This window comes from Ixodes scapularis, unplaced genomic scaffold (genome assembly GCF_016920785.2).
Source record: "Ixodes scapularis isolate PalLabHiFi unplaced genomic scaffold, ASM1692078v2 PGA_scaffold4__175_contigs__length_147842914, whole genome shotgun sequence".
NCBI classification, from domain to species: Eukaryota; Metazoa; Arthropoda; class Arachnida; order Ixodida; family Ixodidae; genus Ixodes; species Ixodes scapularis.
The window spans coordinates 106936934-106959025 of NW_024609879.1; the positions used below are offsets into that span (position 1 = coordinate 106936934).

General features: G+C 45.9%; 1 protein-coding gene across 1 annotated transcript; it reads right to left on the reverse strand.

Moving 5' to 3' along the window:
• Positions 1–5656: 5656 nt before the first annotated feature.
• Positions 5657–20945, reverse strand: LOC121837623 (protein ALP1-like). Its single transcript, XM_042293313.1, has 6 exons — positions 20696–20945; positions 19200–19315; positions 17620–18059; positions 14922–15133; positions 13360–13531; positions 5657–5693 (listed from the first exon to the last, which is right to left on the reverse strand). The coding sequence occupies exons 1-5, from the start codon at positions 20931–20933 to the stop codon at positions 13362–13364; spliced, it is 1176 nt and encodes a 391-aa protein (XP_042149247.1). The 5' UTR covers positions 20934–20945; the 3' UTR covers positions 5657–5693; positions 13360–13361.
• Positions 20946–22092: the final 1147 nt, after the last annotated feature.

The window sequence follows — 22092 nt, forward strand, 5'->3', positions numbered from 1 at the left end:
TCTAGACCTAGTATTTACCAACAACCCTGATATATTTTCTGAAATTACTCATCTTGACGGGCTTTCTGACCACGACGTCCTGACTGGAAGCGTCCGGATTTTCCCTAACAAGCGCAAAACTACCAACAAGCAAATAAGATGCTATAATAGAGGTGATTACGATAGCATTAATAATGAATTTGTGTCATTCTCAAATAAATTTTTGGAAGGGTATTTATCCCGGTCCGTGGAAGATAATTGGCTCATGTTTAGAAATGTACTTACCAATTTAATCAACAGGTTCATTCCTCTTATCACCATCAAAACTGTAAACACCGCTCCGTGGTATAACCAACAGCTTCGACGCCTCAATAACAGAAAGAAGAGACTTTACCGCCACGCCAATAAAACAGACCCCCTTTCAGTTTCCTGGTTATGCTATAAAACATGTGATAAGGAATATCAGTCACTGCTTACAACAACTAGACGTCATTTCTTCAAACATGGTTTATCATCTATGCTACTAAATAACCCTCGGAAATTTTGGCGTGTCATTAATCCTGTTGAGCATCCTGATATCGTCCTTACCGCCAGTAATAACGACGTCATTCCCATGTCTCAGTGCGCACAGGTTTTTAACGACGCATTCATATCAGTATTCACATGTGAAGACATCTCGTCATGCCCGAAAGTTAACCTCATTCCTGATATCAGCATGCCAGAAATAATAATAACTGAAGCGGGTATATACTCCTTACTAAATAAACTCAAAATTTCTACTGCTTCTGATCATGTCGGCTTTAATAATAAGATACTAAGGAATATATCAGCTACCATCTGTCCCATACTGTCAGCCCTTTTTTCACAAATGTTATTGTTAGGTTGCATCCCACATGACTGGCGAATCGCAAAAGTAATTCCCATCTTCAAGTCTGGTGAACGCTCATCGCCATTAAACTATCGTCCCATCTCGTTAACCAGTACCATTTGTAAACTTCTTGAACATATAATACACACACAAGTAATTAACTACCTGGAAGATCATAACATCATACATAAATATCAGCATGGCTTTCGCCGAGGATACTCATGTGACACGCAGCTCGCTGGCTTCATTCATGACATACATTCAGCTCTTGACGGTGGATCCCAGGTTGATGCTGTTTTCCTCGACTTTTTTAAAGCTTTTGACCGTGTCCCTCATCACCGGCTTCTAACCAAACTGTCCAGGCTTAAGATTCACCCTAACATTTTGGCATGGGTAAAAGATTTCCTTTCGTCTAGAAAACAGTTCACGTCCGCTAACAATTGTATTTCTTCTTTCAAACCAGTAACCTCGGGAGTCCCACAGGGTAGCGTACTAGGTCCACTACTGTTTCTAGTCTACATTAATGACTTGCCATCCTGTGTCTCATCCCGAATTAGAATTTTTGCTGACGATTGTGTAATTTACCGAATAATTTCCTCTGTCAATGACCAGAAAGCTTTGCAAACTGATCTAAATGCTATTAATGCATGGTGCTCTTCCTGGCTCATGACCCTAAATTGCTCTAAAACAAAGTTTATGTCTTTTACTAATCACGTACCCCGGATTCCTACCTCCTATGTGTTAAATAATAATACTGTTGACCTAGTCTCCACTTATAAATATCTTGGAATTCATTTGCGACCTGATCTGTCATGGCACTACCATATAAAGCTCACCCTGGCGGCTGCTAACCGCTCTTTCGGATTTCTCAAGCGTAACCTTAAACAGGCTCCTCCTAACATACGCAAACTTGCCTTTTCCACACTAATACGTCCAAAATTAGAATATGCATCAGCCATTTGGGATCTCGAACATGCTTACATCATAAACAACATTGAATCACTGCAAAATCGTGCCGCTCGCTTCATATTTTCAGATTATTCACGTCATTCCAGCGTCACAGCACTAAAACGCCGAGCAGAGCTACCCGAACTACTCAATCGTCGCAAACTTTCACGCCTATCTCTTTTCCATAAACTTTACCACCACGCGTCACTTCACGGTGATTTCTTCGAGCCACCTGCCTTTATTTTTCCACGCCGCGATCACCCCTTTGAAGTTAAACGCATAACCTGTAAGTCATCTGCCTTTTCCCGGTCATTCATTCCACGTACCACAATCGATTGGAATAATCTACCATCGCACATTGCCTCAGAAAAAGACACCACGAAGTTTCAAGAACAAATTCAAAATACTGATGCCATCTAACTTTTGCTGTTTTATATTGTTGTTTCATCTTTTCCGGAACGTGCAGAGCAAATGTGTACTATTTTGTTTTTACCTTGACTCAGCTTTATTGCAGTGTGATGAGTGAGTGTATGTTTTCTTATTCGTTTTTGAGTGTATCCTTTATTTTCTTTTTATTATTAAGTGTATTGATTGTTTTCTAGTATTCTCATATGTTGTTCAATGTGCACTAGTTCCTATTGGAACGATTTATGTACCCCCCCTATGTAATACCCTCTCACGAGGGCCTTTAGGGGTAATATGAATAAATAATATGAATAAATAAATGTCAAAACTATTTATTAGAATAAAAATAAGAAGCAGAAAACATTAAAAAAATAGTTCTTCTGCGCGCCCGTGGCAATTTTGAACTCGTTTTTTGTGCAATAAACATTAGTAAGTATGTATGTAACGAATGACTGCCAAACAAGCATGCGGTTCATGGTGGGGGGGGGGGGGGGTAATCAATTTCGCATTTCAGTTGTATTCCGAAAACCACAAGTGTGCGGTACGACGGCATGTCAGGCTTTTGGCTCCAAAACCGTGAGCTGAATTACCTTTTACGCGAAGAAACATTGTGCTGGACCAATATCCACACCGCTCTGAGCAAACAGACGGTTTGCAGTGATGTAGGAAGTGCCATTGATTCGACACATATATAATTTCTTCATCTGATCGATTACATCGCCTTCTTGGAAGCGGTCGAGTTTCGCGTTCACCCCGGCCGCTGCAGCCTGCAGGTCCCAACTCGTCTCTCTCACTCTTCGGCGGGCTCCCTCTCAGGTGGAGCTGAGCTGTTTATTCTGCCACGCAGCCGGGGCTCTCGGATGATGTCGGATATCCCCGATGCGACGGCCTTTCGCTCAGGTCGACACCGGCTGGACACCTGGCTGTACACGTGAGACTCTGCGAATGCTTCCCAATGTTTAGTCAGACGAAAGGTCCTCAAGCGATATCAGAACCGGAACACGAGAGATTTATGAGGCCCTCACTATCAAGACTAAAGGGAATAAGAGCATCAGTGCGCTGTATATGGACGATTCCAAACAGGACATATGACCACCGTCATGTTCCTCTTCCTGTGTGCACGCACGTGCTCTAACAGGCCTGCCAAATCTATCTTCATGCGCGTCCTGCACGTGTTTGCACGCATAGGCATAGCTTCCTCTATACTGACAAAGCCTGGCAGACTGGTATAGCCGCGTCCCACTAGAGCGACAGACAGCAACAAACGACAGCGACACACGACAACGAGCGACAGACGACACCGACGGACAGCCTGTTTGTCGGAGTCCGCCGTCCCACCTGGTGGACACGACGCAGAACACGGGAACAAGGAAACTTGTTTCCTGGTGGGACTGAAATCGGCAACAAAACACGGCAAAATACACAGACAAACCGAGTCGGGCGACGCAGCCTTCCCGTTTTGCTAGATGGAGAATTACGCGCCGACAAACACGGCTAAAGAAGAGGTAATTATTTATGTGTTGATGTTTAATATACAGTTCCGGCTAATATTTTTTGTCGTTGTTTACTTCCGCGAATCCCTCATGACCATCGACACCAAAATAAATCCGAAGCGTTCTTTGTGCGCGATCGATATAACTGATATAACCACGAGGATTGGAGATGGGAGCCCCAGCGTCAGCCACACCAGAGTTCGACTCGGCGCTCGAAGCGACGTTGATTCAAATGGTAGAAGACCGGCCACTAATATGGGATGTGACCCACCCATCCTATCACAAGAAGACAACGAAAGAAAAGGCGTTCAGAGATATTGCCATCGCCCTGGGCTTCGACGGCAACGGTATGTACTCATTGGTTGTGTTTTCTGCGATTAAAACGTCCGGAGTTGAAACATCTACGCACCATTCAGCCTTCTTTCACGCTCGAACTAAAGTACTGTATTCGAGATTGTTTGAAGTTGTTTACTGCGCTGGCGAGCGCTAGCAAGAAGGTAGCCGCATGCGCGATCTCATCGCGATCGCAGTGCGATTAAATCGCTTGTTTGACAGCACTCGCGATTTGATCGCGATGCGGTAGCGGCTGCAGCTGCTCAGAATCACTGTAACTTCACGCGCATTTAATTACGCAATTTTGTGACCGAAAAGCTATCGCGCCACCGCTGCGACTCGCCTGTACGCGCGCCTCCGGAGTGCACATAACTGAATATGACCACGAGTCCAATTTACACTAAACCACATTTATTCGTCCAGTTTGGTCGACAATTTACAATGTCAGCGAATGAAATATGGTGACACAATTGTAGCATTTGTATACATTTTGATACTTTGATAGTTCTAACAAGTAGTTTAAACATGGCTTGAAACACTCAACAGCATAAAACGAGGTGGCAAGATATATGGAGTGTGAATATTTTGTTTTATTGCATTGCAGTGGAAAAAGTGAAGAACAAATGGGCAAATATGCGGTCCCAGTACCAGAGGGAAAACCGCAAGGTCAAGGATTCGAGCCGCTCTGGTGCTGGGGCCGATGACATCTTTGTTCCAAAGTGGGCGCACTACAAGAAAATGAGGTTCTTGTCGGCTGGGGCTCCTGAAGCCCAAAGCGAGTCGACACTCGAGACCTCCCAGGAGGAAGTGGTAAGTGCCCATTTTGGAGGGACCTTCTTTTAATCGGGAAGGAGCAACACAATTCAGAACACATATCTGTGCCACTTCATTCAAGGCATCGCCCAATAATTGACTCTAACAGGATGAGCACCTTTACCCTTAATAATTCCTTAGCACATAGTTGCATGGGCAACACAAGTGTTGGCTTCAGCAGATGTGCCAAATCTACAGGTCACGGCTCACACTCAAACAATGACAAAAAAGTTCTTTAAAAAAAAGGCAGTTTATAGAGATTATCACTGTTCCAGCCAACAAACTGGAATATGGAATGATTGCATCTGTGCTCCATAGAAATTTCAGGGGATCCTTTCTCGCCAAATGAATTACCTCTGTATACCTTAGCTTTCGTAATTGATAATTTGCGATACATTCGTTACACACACTCAATTGTTCTCATGAAAAGCTTTCTTTGTCAGGCTTCTGGTTTCAAATATGCATGTGTACTTTAGAGCTTGCGAATACGAGAATAAAAGAGAAAACACCAAATAATACAAGAAGTGGGATAAAAAATGATGTGCAGGATGATAGCCTCGAGCTGATTTATGAGCCGAGTGAAGAAGCTGTGCAGTCAGCGCCTCCACCCTCCAAGAAGAACTGCCGCCGCACGGAGGAGGCGGCACCGAACAGGGCGGTGCTGCTGCAGGCAGCTGTCGACAGCTTGAACGCTGCCAAGGAGCCGCCGCAGCCGGACGAGTGCAGAAGCTTCGGCGTTATGATGGAGTGCTGCGCCCGCAGCATACCAAGGGGTGCGGACAGGCAGATGGCCATGCTGGCCGCCCACAGAATCATGGTGGAGAACTCAATCGCAGCCAGTTTGGTCGTGGTGCCTGAAGGAGAAAATTAAAAGTTTCAGTTTGAGCTTTATATGGTTTTTTTGTTCCAGAATGCCCCACACTTTCTCACTGGTTGTGTGCGGTGCTGAAAAAAGGTACTCAGCAGAACATGCACATTTGTGATAAGCTCTGAGGTGGACCCACCCGTGCCCACACTAGGTACTTTTCTGTTTTAGTGCTTGTGCCTTCTGCACTGCTGCACAAACGTGCTCGGGCTAAACAGTCAAATGGGCTGAGGGAGAGGACACGGGCAGTCTACAGCAAAGCTGTAAACTGCCGGTGCAGAAAAAGCACACAGCAAGACAATATATCAAATTCTACTGCAAGATAATGAGCTTTGCGCATGCTTAGCAAAGAACTTTTCTCCGTGCACAGGGACAACTCCCCTTCCAGATAGAGATAGCCCATTCACAGGCAAAAGCAAGGCAAATTGGACGTGTCAAGTGTTTACACAACATAAGGCGAGTCCACCTTTAAAATATGATGACACTGGTTCTGTGCTACAACTGCTAACCTGGGGGGTCTTTATCATGTATCGTGGAGTGACAACAGAACCGCATGCTCGTGCCATGCTCGTCCTTATTGTAACAAGCAGGAGTGGGAATTGAACCAAGCATCATTCTGTTCTTCAGTGCAAGCCTTCAGTCCCTGCAATCACTGGGCACAGTGTAGCAGATTTAGCTCGAATAAGTCTGGAGACTAAAACCGGACAACAAACTGCCACATTGTCAGGCTCCTCGCCCTTGTCAAATAGTTTTCTTTTTTTTCTGTTTTTTTGTGTGCACAGGCCAACTGTGTGCATGTTGCATGTTGCATTTTCACAGCTACAGTGTTAAAGGGATGCTGAACCGAAATTTTTGGGTGGAAATTCTTGGTCGCAATGGCATACATAGCCTGTCCTTTACTTCTAAATTACGTTGTTTTGAGCAAGAAGGCGTATAAAATTGAATAAACACGAAAAATACAATTTTACGCGACCCCTGGTGAGCGTCGTGGAAAGCTCGCTTCGTGACGTGCGCATTCTCATTCGCCTCAAAAGACAGACAGAGCCAAGCCAGGCGCTAAGCCGGGTGGCATTTGTTATTGTTAGTACCGGTTGCTTAGAAAACAGCCGCCGAGCGAAGAATCAAGGGGAGCACCAACGAACGAGGAGAATGCGCGGAGGCACCAGGGGCGCAGATGGCACCGAGAATGCGCACGTCAGTTCTGTTACGCCTGCTCTCAGAAGGACTCGCTCGCGCCGGCGGCTTCCAGCCGAGGATTCACTCTTAGTTCAAAGAAATACAATAATTCGGGCCCCATCCGCCTGATTGAATATCGTTTTTAGGTACAGTACCATCCCGTAAAGCCCGCTCGGGCTATAATTATGAGATTTCAAATATCGGTTCAATCGTTTTTAGGTACAGTACCATCCCGTGAAGCCCGCTCAGGCAATAATTATGAGATTTCAAATATCGGTTCAGCATCCCTTTAAACTTGTTTCATATGCTGGAGTGTCGTGTCTCTAGTTTTGGTTGGTGTTGCTGCTATCAACTCTGCTGCGGACACACTAGCCACCCTGTTCAGTTGGTGTAGGATCCAACATTGCACACACTTCAAGGATCATAAATAATTTGTGGTTCTTCGTGTACAGTAGAAGTTCATTGTTGTCAGAACTGCCTGATGGGGCCCGAAGAGTTAAAAACAGCACTAACAAGTTTCTATGCAACTCTGTGGTTTCAAATTGGGCTGGTATTGGGTGAGCTTTCACAAACTAGTAGTACCCTAAGTACAGTAGCACACTTGCTAGGCTGATGTATAAGCCAAGCAGGTGTGCTGCTATGGTACTTTGTGGCACTAAATTGGCCTCCTCTAGCTGCGATGCCTATATTCGCACACCATGTAGACAACTTTCAGGGCGCCGAAAATACACAAGGACAAGATACAAGAAAGGAGACGTGAACAAGGCGCACTCGCAACTAGCGTTTATGAAAAAAACACTCTCTTATATACTCATGGAAAACAACACAGTCATACTACACAGTCATACTACACAGTCATACTACACAGTCATACTACACAGTCATACTACACAGTCATACTACACAGTCATACTATGTCCGGTGTAGCCCCCTTCGTAGAAAAGTGTGCTCTTTTGCCGATAGTGACACAGACGTGTCACTAATGCAGTCCTTGCCCTTTTCTTTTATTTCGAAGGCCTCGTGCAGCTCCCTCGATATCCGATCGGCGTATCTGGCCAAAAACCTCGTGTCACTAAATGACGGTGTGCAGGAGCAACGGCTGCAGTGCGTGGCGAGGTGTCCCGACGGGGTAGCCCGTGTAGCCGCAGCATGTTCGCGGGCGCGATCATTAAAGCATCTGCCCGTTTGGCCAATGTACGATGCTCCGCATGACATGGGGATTTCGTATATGACGCCCGTAGCACATTCCGTGTACCTGTTGCGGTGCTTCGTATTGCAAGGATCTGCTGACTCACGGGGATTGTTGATTCTGCGACACAGTCTCGATAGTTTGTTTGGTGCGGAGAACACAATAGGCACATCGTACCTATCAGCAACCTTTTTAAGATTGTGGGTTAGTGAGTGTACATAGGGGATTACCACCGGCCTCACTGCTGCTCTTTCACGGGGCTGCCTCCGTGTGCCTTTGAACTTTTTTATTAGGGTGTCCGCTACATCCACAAGAACTCTCTGCGGGTAGCCCGCTTTTTGCAACCTCGCTGCCTGTCTCGTGAAGCTCGCTTGAGCGGTGTGTGCACACGATCTTCTTAGTGACGCCTCGAGACAACTAGATGCAATTCCTCTTTTTACAACTTTCGAATGGGCCGAGCTGAACGGAAGGATACCCTTCTTAGAGCGTGGCTCATATGTCCAGCATATGTGATTTTCTTCAAGACTTAGCCTAAGGTCCAAGAACTGTATATGCCCGTTCACTGGCTCTTCATGTGTGAACGACAACCCATCCCCGCATGACCTAAAAATGTCAAGCACTTCTTCAACCCCGCAGCTCGGTGCGTCAGCGGGTCTGCCGAGGACAAGAAAGTCGTCCACATATCTGAAGATGCGACACCGGTTCGCGTCGCCCAACCTCTCGGCAATCTTTCTTCCGCACACACTTAAAAAAATATTGGACAGTATCGGCGCAACACAAGACCCGATGCATATTCCCCTCTTCTGCACATACATCTCTCCCTCAAAAGGGACAAACATGCTCTCTAGGTAAAATGCCAAAAGTTCCAAAAAATGATCAACGGAAATGCCACAAGAGGCTTGGAACGGTAGAACACCGTTTCGTTCAATGCACTCTCTGACAGACTCAAACAGGGGCTTGTGCTCAATCGAATAAAACAGATCTACAACGTCGATCGAAAAAGCGCTGCGCATGCCGTGTTCTTCATCACTCAGGTATTCGATAATGCAGTCTGAATTTCGCGCAAAAAACGGATCATGCAATTCCAGCAAGGTCAGATACTTGCTAAGGTAGCTGGCAACATGAGCCTGCCATGACCCCCTCTCCGTGACAATAGCCCTGAAGGGGATATCTGTCTTGTGTGTTTTCGCGGTGAAGAAAATGTCAAGTTGAAGGTTCTTACTGGACTTGGCACTCTTTAGCAGTCCCGTTAGTTCCAATGCACCACACATTTCAATGGCGCGGGATTTCACCTTGGCTAGTGGGCCTGGTCTCACTCGTTTGAAGTTCTTCTGGATGGCTTCCCTTGCTTTGGTCTTGTAGAGGGCTTCAGGCAGGACCACGAAGCCTCCTTCTTTGTCCGAAGTGAGGAGCTTGAGGTTGTGCTCCAAAAAGTGGTCGACGATGGTGTTGGTCTTGAACTTCCTAGTCGTTTTGCCCTCAAGGCGTTGCAGGACATCCACGCCATCGGCTACACACCTTTCTCTGTCTTCGGGTTTGGCTTTGTCTCCCATCCATCTGATCAGCGACAGCTTTAAAACGGGATTCATGCACGGTTCCTGGCTGTACTTCGGCCCTTTATCCAAGCAGTCCTTGATTTGCTTAGGCAGTGTTACGTCTCCAAGCACAGTTACCTCCTGCTGCCCACCTTCGTTGCGTCTGGTATTCTTCGCCAGCCTCATTCTTGTTTGCTGCCAGAAGACCTCCGTGTACTGGGCTGCTGTCCGGAGGTGGAGTTTGTAGTTTCTTTCAGCGCTGCTCTCTTTCACACTGAGGGCGTGGCACTTGATCCTTAGGACGTCTCTGTACCTTCCCACCTGCTTCCAAGACTCCGATCTCAGGATCCTGCATATCCTCTTGGCATGGCCAGTCGAAGGTTGTGCTCCGTTGAAGAGGGCGACGACTTCGCGCGGGTAGCATCCGTGCCGGATGGCATAGCTGTATTGCCTGGCGCGGCAGCACTCTATCGCAATTAAGTTAATAAGGGGATACACTGTATGGTAGGTGGTGGTAGAACATAGAACAGAGCCCGATGTAAAAGAAATGTACTGCATTAGAATGGCAATCTGGGCTAGTTGGTTCATGATAACTTTCAGGGCGCCGAAAATACACAAGGACAAGATACAAGAAAGGAGACGTGAACAAGGCGCACTCGCAACTAGCGTTTATGAAAAAACCACTCTCTTATATACTCATGGAAAACAACACAGTCATACTACACAGTCATACTACACAGTCATACTACACAGTCATACTACACAGTCATACTACGTCCGGTGTAGCCCCCTTCGTAGAAAAGTGTGCTCTTTTGCCGATAGTGACACAGACGTGTCACTAATGCAGTCCTTGCCCTTTTCTTTTATTTCGAAGGCCTCGTGCAGCTCCCTCGATATCCGATCGGCGTATCTGGCCAAACACCTCGTGTCACTAAATGACGGTGTGCAGGAGCAACGGCTGCAGTGCGTGGCGAGGTGTCCCGACGGGGTAGCCCGTGTAGCCGCAGCATGTTCGCGGGCGCGATCATTAAAGCATCTGCCCGTTTGGCCAATGTACGATGCTCCGCATGACATGGGGATTTCGTATATGACGCCCGTAGCACATTCCGTGTACCTGTTGCGGTGCTTCGTATTGCAAGGATCTGCTGACTCACGGGGATTGTTGATTCTGCGACACAGTCTCGATAGTTTGTTTGGTGCGGAGAACACAATAGGCACATCGTACCTATCAGCAACCTTTTTAAGATTGTGGGTTAGTGAGTGTACATAGGGGATTACCACCGGCCTCACTGCTGCTCTTTCACGGGGCTGCCTCCGTGTGCCTTTGAACTTTTTTATTAGGGTGTCCGCTACATCCACCAGAACTCTCTGCGGGTAGCCCGCTTTTTGCAACCTCGCTGCCTGTCTCGTGAAGCTCGCTTGAGCGGTGTGTGCACACGATCTTCTTAGTGACGCCTCGAGACAACTAGATGCAATTCCTCTTTTTACAACTTTCGAATGGGCCGAGCTGAACGGAAGGATACCCTTCTTAGAGCGTGGCTCATATGTCCAGCATATGTGATTTTCTTCAAGACTTAGCCTAAGGTCCAAGAACTGTATATGCCCGTTCACTGGCTCTTCATGTGTGAACGACAACCCATCCCCGCATGACCTAAAAATGTCAAGCACTTCTTCAACCCCGCAGCTCGGTGCGTCAGCGGGTCTACCGAGGACAAGAAAGTCGTCCACATATCTGAAGATGCGACACCGGTTCGCGTCGCCCAACCTCTCGGCAATCTTTCTTCCGCACACACTTAAAAAAATATTGGACAGTATCGGCGCAACACAAGACCCGATGCATATTCCCCTCTTCTGCACATACATCTCTTTCCTCAAAAGGGACAAACATGCTCTCTAGGTAAAATGCCAAAAGTTCCAAAAAATGATCAACGGAAATGCCACAAGAGGCTTGGAACGGTAGAACACCGTTTCGTTCAATGCACTCTCTGACAGACTCAAACAGGGGCTTGTGCTCAATCGAATAAAACAGATCTACAACGTCGATCGAAAAAGCGCTGCGCATGCCGTGTTCTTCATCACTCAGGTATTCGATAATGCAGTCTGAATTTCGCGCAAAAAACGGATCATGCAATTCCAGCAAGGTCAGATACTTGCTAAGGTAGCTGGCAACATGAGCCTGCCATGACCCCCTCTCCGTGACAATAGCCCTGAAGGGGATATCTGTCTTGTGTGTTTTCGCGGTGAAGAAAATGTCAAGTTGAAGGTTCTTACTGGACTTGGCACTCTTTAGCAGTCCCGTTAGTTCCAATGCACCACACATTTCAATGGCGCGGGATTTCACCTTGGCTAGTGGGCCTGGTCTCACTCGTTTGAAGTTCTTCTGGATGGCTTCCCTTGCTTTGGTCTTGTAGAGGGCTTCAGGCAGGACCACGAAGCCTCCTTCTTTGTCCGAAGTGAGGAGCTTGAGGTTGTGCTCCAAAAAGTGGTCGACGATGGTGTTGGTCTTGAACTTCCTAGTCGTTTTGCCCTCAAGGCGTTGCAGGACATCCACGCCATCGGCTACACACCTTTCTCTGTCTTCGGGTTTGGCTTTGTCTCCCATCCATCTGATCAGCGACAGCTTTAAAACGGGATTCATGCACGGTTCCTGGCTGTACTTCGGCCCTTTATCCAAGCAGTCCTTGATTTGCTTAGGCAGTGTTACGTCTCCAAGCACAGTTACCTCCAAGCACAGTTACCTCCTGTTTGGCCAGATACGCCGATCGGATATCGAGGGAGCTGCACGAGGCCTTCGAAATAAAAGAAAAGGGCAAGGACTGCATTAGTGACACGTCTGTGTCACTATCGGCAAAAGAGCACACTTTTCTACGAAGGGGGCTACACCGGACGTAGTATGACTGTGTAGTATGACTGTGTAGTATGACTGTGTAGTATGACTGTGTAGTATGACTGTGTAGTATGACTGTGTTGTTTTCCATGAGTATATAAGAGAGTGGTTTTTTCATAAACGCTAGTTGCGAGTGCGCCTTGTTCACGTCTCCTTTCTTGTATCTTGTCCTTGTGTATTTTCGGCGCCCTGAAAGTTATCATGAACCAACTAGCCCAGATTGCCATTCTAATGCATGTAGACAAACCAACAAAACACCGTAAAAACTTATTCTTCCATTTTGTTTTGTCTCTAACCAGCTAGCAAGTAGGATGAGAAAACTGTTGGATTATTTCGAAATGGTTTAAGATTATTAAGATCGCAGGATCGCACATGAGTGAATTCAGACGGTGGGCTTGAGCGCATGCGCTTATCTTCGATGGAAATAAATAGAATGGTATGTCTTGCAGTTCGGGCAGCCTTTTCTTTTACTTTTCTGCTTTCGGAGAGCAACAAACTTCTTGAAAGCTACAACACCTAAATTTTTATACATTATACTCAACTGTTTGGCTATACAGATGGCCTGTTGGAGATGTTATATATCTTATTAGCAACCAAAATTAAGCGAAAACAATAGTAAGGACGCAGTCGAGCTTGGAATCAGCAGTCATACTTAGATATGCCTGACTATGTATAGACAAAAAAATCTACATGAAAAGAGGGACACATGCAAAATGAAGTCGGTATAGGTGTCCTTTTTTTTCAGTGTTTACCTACAATGTCTTGGGTTGCAGATAATGACGGCTTCAGCGGACCTGAGTAATGTCGTAATACCCCAACAACTGTTTTAATGGATGCTACTTCGTTCCTGCATACAAACATGACATACCGTTACTCCAGCACCTTCCACTGCCAAGAAACCTGGCCTTCATTCATGAAGTAGTCTCTGAAGACCTCACGAACAGCCTTGGCGTCGTCTGGTTGTCTGCCACCAATGCGCTCCAGGGGGAAGACTGCTTTGTCGTTCACACCCTTTCTCCAGCTGCCTTGACGTACAGTGACTGAAACAAGTGAAATGAAAATTAATATTTTTTTAACGCATTCACCACCAACTAGCAGTATTAGAGATTAACCGAGTCTTTACTACAAGTTGCAAAGACCCTCACAAAAGAACCACGAATGCTATGAGGCTGTGGAGTAGAGTTTATCTGATGCCAAGCATTTGCAAGGCATGAGCGCTGCCAGGAAAAAACGGCTGCACAAAATGTGAAGGAGAGCAAGGAGTGCATGGCACGACACCAATATAGCAAGGAATGTTCACATACAAGCCAACAAGTATTGTCCAGCTACAGCAGAACTAGAATGGCACAAGCAGCTTGCTTATAATGGTGTTGCTTTAGATGGGCTGTTAAGTTCAAATGTGGCATGACCAGCTACGTTTACATACGGCTCTGCACATCTTGCTTTCTTTGCATTTTTCTTGCACGCCATGCATTGCAGAATTCCTAAATAATAGCAAATTCGGGTAGTCAATCGCTGGCGAGACTGAGCCGGCGGAACCGGCAACCAGAAACGCGCTGGCGGCACACCACGTGACCCTCAGCGCCCGAACACGAAACGCCAGACAGTGGCGTTTACCTCGCCTCCTGTTCGCGCGACACTGCTAGCAAGAGGCTATTGCTGCCGTCACCCATGCTCCAACGGCTTGGATTGACTTGAGCAGTGGCTGCTGAAGTGACTTCAGATCAGTTTAATTCTTTCGTTCATTTTTTTCTCACTGACCTTCTCTCCCATTTCAGAAGTAACGACACTGGATACAGACTGGCGCCTGCTGGCCCGGCCGTTTGGAGCTCGGGCCGAAAAAGCGCCGGAAAGTTGCCGTTGCTTGCCGGAGAACCACCACCCGAACGGTGCGCGCCGGCCGGAAACTGATTACGGGAACACTATTGCCGGTTTTCCGGCAAAATAAGTTGCCGGCGACTGACCACCCAAATTCGCCATAAGGAACTTATTCCATACGGCACTTATTGCTGTGCAAGAGGTCGGCACACTCTTTGGAGGGAAATTGTGTTGCAATGAAAAAAGCCACGAGCTGACTGTTGTTCTCTTGGCCATAGTCATTTCAATTCGAAGGAACGCATACGTCTTTCCACAACGGTATGTTTCATGGATGTGAAACCGGTTAAACAGTAACATTAGATCTTTCGATGTGTTGCAGTCTTGCATTAGTGCACCGAATAGTGCTGTTTACATTCAGAAATAGCTGCAAGCAATAATAATGAGTGGCATTGCCGAGGCTGCTGACCAGAAGAATTGGGGGACCCTCGCTAGAGCACTACACATTTTGATTGTGAGCAACACGCTGGAGATGTGTCTAGTTGTACATTACGCAACTATTGAAAATTGAAAGCGACATATCTACACCAGTTGAACAGCTAATTTCGCATTTACCTGTGAGCACGTCTTCAACATCAAGGCTGTCGGGTGGTGTGTACCTTGCCCGCGTGCCGTTCTTCGTCCGAAGGTAGTTGTGTAAGGCAATAGTCGCCTTCACAACCTTCACCGCTCTGTCCGGCTTGTGACGAAGAGGAGCCCCATAGACTTGGAATCTGTTCCGGAGGATGCCGAAGCCGTTTTCAACAATTCGGCGTCCCCGGGAAAGCCTGTAAAATAGATTGTAATCTTGTTCAATCAATGAGGAAAAAAGGCAAATTAGCTAGAGTGTTGCACTACCCTAAAGAACACACATAGAAAGATGCCAGTGGTTCACTGATTGCTAGGATGACTGCTGAAGCTGTGGATGACACTCTGCTATTTGACTTTCAGCAATATTGCTGTGCGCAGGGCCGAGCAAGTAACACTAGGTCACAGACTTCTAAAAGATTTGTAGTTATTCTTGCTCGGGATGTAACTGTTATCATTTTGTCCAACTTCCTTGTTCTTGAAAATGCCTGTTCATCCTCACCCCGAACGCTCATACCTTTTGGGCCGAATTTTTAAGATGCTAACACACACTATACTCCGTGTCACAATAACTTGGCGAACTGTGGAGGCTGCAGCCGCCGCGACCCAATAAGGGTATCGGAGCAAGGCATGTGACAGCACTCCAAGGCTGCGGAGGCCTCGTTACCACAACAGCAACAGCGGCCTACACAACAAAAAGTAGTTCCAGGCATCTTTTTTTTATTTTAACGGCAACTGAAGTTGCGTCATTACACTACGCTACACTACACGGAAGAAAGACGAAGATATGTTACTTTTAAAGAATACTTAGAGATGCTGACACCCCCAAAATTTATTTTTTGTTAGGCAATCCATTATGGTGTCAAAAAAGCTACCCAATCAATATTTTGCTACAGCATCACATATATTTTTTAATAAAGTTAAAAAATGCAACTGTTTGAAACTGAATCCAAAACTGGACTGGGGAGGAAGAAGAAATTAAGAGGAAAAGTGTGTGGAAGCCAAAGTGTGTTGGCAGAAGTCACGTGTCTGTGCAACTTTTATTCTTCATTCAACATATTTGAAGCTTTTTAAAAGCCACAAAAAATGAGTATCATATTTTTATTTTATTTTTAATATTGAGTGTGCGCCTTCGATGACCCACGACTCTGATTACCTTTGGTGGTTGCGTCTAAACCACAGGAAATAGCATGTGACCACGGAGAAGAGAGTGAGCGCCACATGTTTGAACGATCACAGCCCTGTAGTCGACCACTGCCACTCAAAATGTCGCACCCGCCACAGATTCACAGATAAATTGACTGTATGTCTGTCTCATGAACTGTTCTCAAAGACCTCGCTACTCTAGCGGAACGCAATGTTGCGGCGGTAGACATTCATTCCGAGTTGGTTGGTATCGCAGCGGACGACTCTTTGCCAGCAGACGACAGCTGGTTCCTTCAGGCCTCGCATTTGGTGCAGTGACACGAATGCCACCGTGACGTGCTGTCATGTGCCTCACTCCAACGTCCTTAGTAGGTCACGGGGGCCGTAGCCTCCATGGTTCGCCAAGTTATCGTGAAACGAAGTAAAGCTAAGGAGCTGCACGGGACCTTGACGAGTCAGACTCGCTTCAGCGCTCAACCCTTGGGGTTACACCAACTTCGACGCTTGAGACGCTACTGTTCCTCTATTGTTTACCTGGCACAAGTTTGCCACATTAAATGTTCAGTATCTTTTATTTATCACTTAATCAATTATCATTTGTGACAATATATTCACACCCTTACTGATTGCTTATCACCATGGCTGTGCTACTTAACTCTCTTCAGCTTGGCCCACACTGCACTCCCCAAACAAATTCAACAGGTCTGGGATTTTAAGAAAACAAATTTGCAGCAAAGGGGATATTAAAATAATGAAGATACCATTTCGGCTGATAACAATAAAAATAACAAAGCACACCATCGTGCTTGCAGCGTGTAACTTCGCTCAAATAAGAAAAAGTTACTTTCAGCAATTTTGCTGGCGAGATTGACATACAGCCGTAGCATTCTGATGGGGCACATGTGCTGCCCATGTGAAACTAGTATTCTTTATTAACACCAATTCCATTTTTTCGCCTGTCAGGTATCCCTTAATTGTTTCAATCTAGAATTCAGTGAAGCGTGGTTCAAGCCTAACAGAGGTCTGTCATTATAAATTTTACAGTGCAAAAAGAGAAGAAATTGCTCTCGCTTACCAAATGACAATTACAACATGTGAACCACGCGTAGGGACACAATTGCACGTGGTGATTGCTGAGAGACAAAGACGTTTATTTGCGCGTTTTTGATTCCGACTACGGAGGGCTGGCGACGCTGCTTGTGCCGGTAATACATATGATGATGCCGCTGGCCACACAACACACTCTTTCAGCGCAGCTGCTTTTTCTTGTCAAGCTGCCAGCCCTCTGGGGAGGCCTCTCAACTCCATGTTTTTATGGAGCCTTTCATTTTTTTGGTTTAGCACACAGAAAAGGACGCCCATGAAATGCATGGATGACAAATGTGGCAGACACTCCCATAGGCAGCCATGACGGTATGTATGGATGGCACTTTGTTGTTGGCCGTGGTATGCTATTGTTATCCTCGTAACTCGGAAATGCAAGTAAACTGGCAATATGCACTGACAGCAGCATAGTGATCACAGCATATTGTGAGCTCACCGATAGTTGAAGATCCTTTCGGCATCTTCCAGCTCTGACGCTGGAAACGGCCGCATCAGGTATGGCTTCATGCCGAACCCTTCGTCCCCCACGATGACGAAAGGTGCCGTCTTCGTTGAGTTTGGCAGCTGGGCTGCTTTCGGAAACTCAGCAATGCCCCGGTCAATACGTGCCCGTAGATCCGTGGCAGCCCATACACCACTGTCATTCATACGACCATTCCTACCCACATCAGCGTACAGGAACTTCAGATCAGAGTCCACAAGGGCCATCAACACAATGCTGAAGGTACCCTTGTAGTTTCGGTACATAGCTCCTGTACCCTGAGGTGGGCAGATCGTGACATGCTTCCCATCTAAGGCACCCAGGCAGTGAGGGAACTGCCAGATTTCTTCGAAGCCTCGGGCAACTTGCTCCCACTCGCCTGGTGTTGATGGCACCTTGAATGGAATAGGGAATTATGTTTGTCAAGTATGAGGCAACATAGAAGTAACTCTTTACTTCTTCTACCAAAAGAACCGTGAAGTTCACTTGAGTGTTATCATGAAAAAGTATATAGAAATATTATGCCTGTAGCTTCATCAAACAGCACCGATATGCCTCTTGGATCCAGTCAGTGGAATTCACTAAGTTGACACTTACTAAATGGCATAGCCAAAAAGTCGACAAGCACGTTCTGAACTAATGTGTTTGCATATTCCACTTGTATGTTCCATCAATGTGCAGAAAAAGTGACAAAATTCGCAAGGTAACAGGGACAGATATTGTCACAAATAACTGGTGACAAGAAGAGCTGAATTAAATAATTCTTTAATGGGGGTGAACTTGTGCCCACAACAAAAGAAAATAACTGCGTCGCAGGCTTCGATTGTCGGCGTGACAGCAAGGTTGAGTGCTGGAGATTGAATGTTTCTGTACAACCATGTGGGGTTCGTTTTATTGCCGCTTCGCTTTCTATAACATTCCTACTAGAACATTTGGCCCTAGGACATTCCTACTAGAACAAAAGACAACAGCCTTGAATTTTCTAGGACATGTTTTACAAGTTAATAAAAAAAATTGCTGCCGGTTTCGGGATTCGAACCCGGGACCTCTGCATGGCAGCCAAGTGTGGTTCCCACTCGGCCACTACACATGCATGCAACAATGTAACAGAATGATCAATACTTCGGCATCAATACTATAATGGTGTTAGTGTTGTCCATCGCACCTCTAGTTTCAGTTTTGGCATTTCTCAGTCTAATAAATTCGGAAGTTTGAACAGACCCACACTTTTTTAACTCCATGGTTCGATTATCGAAGCCTAGATGCAAGAAAAGCTTGTATTATCTCTAGTTTATTTCACTTAGTGTAGAAATATGTGGTAATGAATAACTCGAAAGCATCGTCGCCAGCTTATATTCGTAATATTTTGTTATTTGCATTACTCCGTACAGATGAAAGAGCAGTTCAGTGTATATGTAGTATGATACATTAACTCTGTCTTGCTGGCTGAATTATGGAGGGGTTAATGAGTTAATGTGAAGCATGTAAGGATTGCTCTCATTATGCTGACAACAAATCATGTAGGAAAAATCTACCTTTATGTAGTCGGGGGCCAAGACTTCATAGATGGCGACGCAAACGTCCCGGACTATCTTGGAAATGGTATTATGCCCCCTTCTAAACTGGAAACCCATGGAGGCGAAGGTTTCCCCTGTAAGCAAGAAATGATAGCACCGAGATCAGAAATGCACAGCACAGAAACAAGTATACCATCATGAAACACGAGAGTACAGCGTGTTTCACCTAATATTGCAATTGCTTTCTTTCGCAAACCTCAATCACGTGCTAAAATACTTAATCGTGACTTGGCTCCTATTAAAATTGAGAAATTGAAGACTTGAAATTCCCATGCAAACGTTACTCCACAAGAGTCGACCGTGCATGAATACCACGAGCGATAACTAGCACTGCCAGTATGATAAAGAATATCAAATCGATGCATCCGGAAACCGCAATATTTTATTTCACAAACGCCGCCGCGTTCGTGTTTCAAAATAAAGTTTGGACTGTAAAATTGCTTGTGAAAATCAGGAACTCGACGCATTAGGTAGAAACTTACCCCGAATACGTCTTATACTTGCCGGATTCCAGCAAAAAATTTTAAAGTCTCCACGCACACTCCAAACAAAACAAAAAACAAAAAAAAAAGCTCCAAATTGGTGTAATTTTTTTTCTTCTTCTGTATGTAGAAACTTGAAATTTGAACGCATACGTGGGAGTAGTAAAATATGTATTTGAGGTAAGTTCAACCTTATACGTACAGTTGCTGATTTTTAACGGGCCATTAATATTAGCTTGTAACTTTGTTTGTAGACAGTAAAAGAGGATTGACTCAATGTATCAAGTTGAAGGTTACCTCGAATATGTAATTTACTAGTCCCATTTACACATTAAAATTCTAAGCCTCTACTCCATGTGCAAAAAAATAAAAAATAAAAACTGTCTCATTTAGTAACATGAAACATTGTTGTTCTTTATTTTTATTTTAATATGTTTGTACTTCCAATCGAAGCTTAAATTTTTAATGCGTCAATCTGACCAATAAAATAAGTATTCGAAGCAAGTTTCTACTTGATGCGTCGAGTTCCTGATTTTTGCGGGTAATTTTAGAGTCAAAACTTTAATTAAAAAAAAAAAACCTGACGATCTGATGTCTTTTCCTTTATGTTTCGATGTGCATGTCTGAATACGACCCAGATTAATTTTTCAGATATACGTGAAATCGACAAAACAAATGTTCGAGGAAAAAAATAAATAAAAAAAGAAAATCTACACTGGGTATCGAACCCGCGAACGCGGATATCTTACCCGCTAAGCTACGTTCCCGCCGCAAACAGTTCGCTTTGACAATTCGTTTTATGCGCAACCTTCGGACGGCACTTGAAGGCGTGAGTGGAATGTCGTCGGATGGCACTTGAACGCTCTCCAAGAGCGCCATCGGACGGTACTTTAGACACTAACACTATGTTGTTCAAAAGCAAACTCTGTGCGTAAACAACATTCTTCGGTTCGCTCTTACTACATGACTTACCAGTGGCGAGGTATCGCAGCGTGATCGCCAGCCTTTCGCCTGCAGGGATGGCTTCGCGGAATGACGTATCTTGTTTCTCGATGAGCGGTCTCACCTTCCTCAACAGTTCTTCAAATGTTCCGGTGTCCATGCGTATCCAAGAGCGGAACGCCTCGGCGTCTTCTAGCGCTAACTCACGCATCAAGTTAGCGTAGCAGCCCTGCTCCCGGTGTCGGCGCAGGTAGGGCTTAACCCACATCCTTCGTTTCGTTGGCAGCTCTTCATCCTCACTGTAGGATAGGGCCTCAAATAAAAGGAGAGCGGCCACAACGGCTCGTTTTTCCGGACAAAATGCCATACCAAATGATGGCGCTCGATCGGCTCGATGCTCGATCGGCTCGATGTCGAAACGCGAGAGGGAGCGGACGCGAATGCGAGGGCAAGGCGGATAGTTCGTCGGACAGTGTTCGTAGGTGGGACTGCCGCTTCGTGTTCGTGGCGGTACGAGTCAGACGACAAACAAGAACTGTTCTGTCGTCGAGTGTTTCTCGGCGTTTGTCGGTCCCGTTTGCCGCTGAGGTGGGACGGTATCAGCGACACACAACTTTACCTTGTCGCCAGACAAAATTCGGTGTTTGTCGTTCTAGTGGGACGAGGCTATTACGAGACGCGGCCGCCGTAAGTGAAAAGGTAGTGCGGCAGACAACGGATGAGAGGAAAGGCGTGTAACGGGCGATTACCTGCGGCGAGACGTCGGAACACGCTTGTCCCGAGCGGTGGAATGTCCGCCCGTGCTTCGCTCTACCGCTTCTTTTCTCGTCGGGTTTGGAAACCTTGTACTGGGTTCTCGCCACAGCAGACGCTGTGCCCTGAATACCAGAAATGTGTTCTGCTACCAGATCTTCGCGCTCCGAATCTGCGACAGGGCGCTGTATATGGCTCTGTCGTCGAAGTGCCAGACTTTGTGGGTATAGAGGAGGCTATGGCACAGGGCACTAATCAGGACGTCATGCTTGCAAACGTCTATTAGCGGCGAGATGTTCTGTGGTGCCCTTCTATATATGGTTCTCTCTCGTGACGTCATTACATTCCGAACAACGATTTCAATGGTGTTTGTGATTAGCATGGTGGAAGCTTGAAATCATTGCGCTCTTAAAGCAACGCTTCCAACACCGCCAAGATTGAAGTTCTTCGATTCATCCTATTTCCATCGAAGAAAAATCCTTTGCTGACGCCATAGTCAGCATTCGGTCAATCGTGGAAGGCAGATCACAGCGACTCTTTCGATCGCGCACGTCGCCAATAGACCATTTGCTATAGACGCTTTGCAGCAGCGGTGCATGGACGCCGCCATAACTGACCTTCAGTTTTTGTTTCCTCTTCTTTCGTTTATTTCACTTCATCATTACCATAGCAGG